This window comes from Charadrius vociferus, unplaced genomic scaffold (genome assembly GCF_000708025.1).
Source record: "Charadrius vociferus isolate BGI_N301 unplaced genomic scaffold, ASM70802v2 scaffold2687, whole genome shotgun sequence".
NCBI classification, from domain to species: Eukaryota; Metazoa; Chordata; class Aves; order Charadriiformes; family Charadriidae; genus Charadrius; species Charadrius vociferus.
In genome coordinates this window covers 2050-3154 of record NW_009649086.1, presented here as the reverse complement: position 1 = coordinate 3154, position 1105 = coordinate 2050, and the positions used below count along the sequence as shown (strand labels likewise).

Below are 1105 nucleotides of genomic sequence, written 5' to 3'. Positions count from 1 at the left end.
AGCCCCCTGCCCAGCCCCCTCCGACACAGGAGCTCCCCGAAAACAAGAAGGAGGTGAGAGGGGGGGTCCCCCAAAACTCCTCGCACAGCAGGAGGAGCTGCTGACGGATGGGAAGGAGCTATAGGGGAGCATAGGGTGGGTTTGGGGTGCTGGGGGGGGATCTGAGCAGGTTTTGGGGTGCTGGGGGGGTTCTGGGCAGGTTTTGGGGTGGTGGTGGGGATTTTGGGGTGACGTGTCCCCCCCAAACTGCAGGCGCAGCAGGAGAAGGAGTTGGGCAACGCCGCCTACAAGCGGAAGGAGTTCCCCACTGCGCTGGCTCACTACACCCGTGCCGAGGAGCTGGACCCCACCAACATGACTTACGTCACCAACCAAGCAGGCGAGTGACCCCCAAAGTCCCCCCAAAAAAAACCCTGAACCCCCAAAAAAAATCCCCCTGAAACCCCCTTTTTTTCTCTTTCATCTACAGCCGTCTATTTCGAGACGGGCGACTACAATCGCTGCCGAGAGCTGTGTGAAAAAGCCATCGAGGTGGGGCGGGAGAACCGGGAGGACTACAGGCAGATCGCAAAGTGAGTACAGCAGGATTTGGGGGGGGTAAAAAAGGGGGTGCTCCCCTCCAATACCCCTAAACCCTCCCCCATACCTCAAACCCCCTCCCTGCAGGGCATACGCTCGCATCGGGAACTCGTACCTGCGGGAGGAGCGGTACAAAGACGCCATCCACTTCTACAATAAGTCGTTAGCGGAGCATCGCACGCCCGACGTGCTCAAGAAGTGTCAGCAGGTGACTTGAGGGGGGTCAGAAAAAGGGGGTGCAGCTCCCCCAGACCCCCCCCCGAACCCCAAATTTGGTGCCGCAGGCGGAGAAAATCCTGAAGGAGCAGGAGCGGTTGGCGTACATCAACCCCGACCTGGCGCTGGAAGAGAAGAATAAAGGCAACGAGTGTTTCCAGAGAGGTAAAGGGGGGTGACGGGGGGGCGCGGGGGCCCCCCCAAATCCTTGGTGACCCCCCCCGCGGTGGCGGCCCCCCCAGGGGATTACCCGCAGGCCATGAAGCACTACAGCGAGGCCATTCGCCGCAACCCCCACGAAGCGCGGCCC

The 1105-nt window shown here is 61.3% G+C and overlaps 1 protein-coding gene across 1 annotated transcript in view; it reads left to right on the top strand.

Moving 5' to 3' along the window:
• STIP1 (stress-induced phosphoprotein 1) overlaps positions 1 to 1105 on the top strand; it is a 3738-nt gene that overhangs the window by 1714 nt on the left and 919 nt on the right. Inside the window, exons 2-7 of the mRNA XM_009888195.1 lie at positions 3 to 53; positions 253 to 379; positions 470 to 572; positions 667 to 787; positions 864 to 960; positions 1038 to 1096. Coding sequence (XP_009886497.1) covers positions 3 to 53; positions 253 to 379; positions 470 to 572; positions 667 to 787; positions 864 to 960; positions 1038 to 1096 — 558 coding nt within the window. The remainder of the gene's footprint in view (positions 1 to 2; positions 54 to 252; positions 380 to 469; positions 573 to 666; positions 788 to 863; positions 961 to 1037; positions 1097 to 1105) is intronic.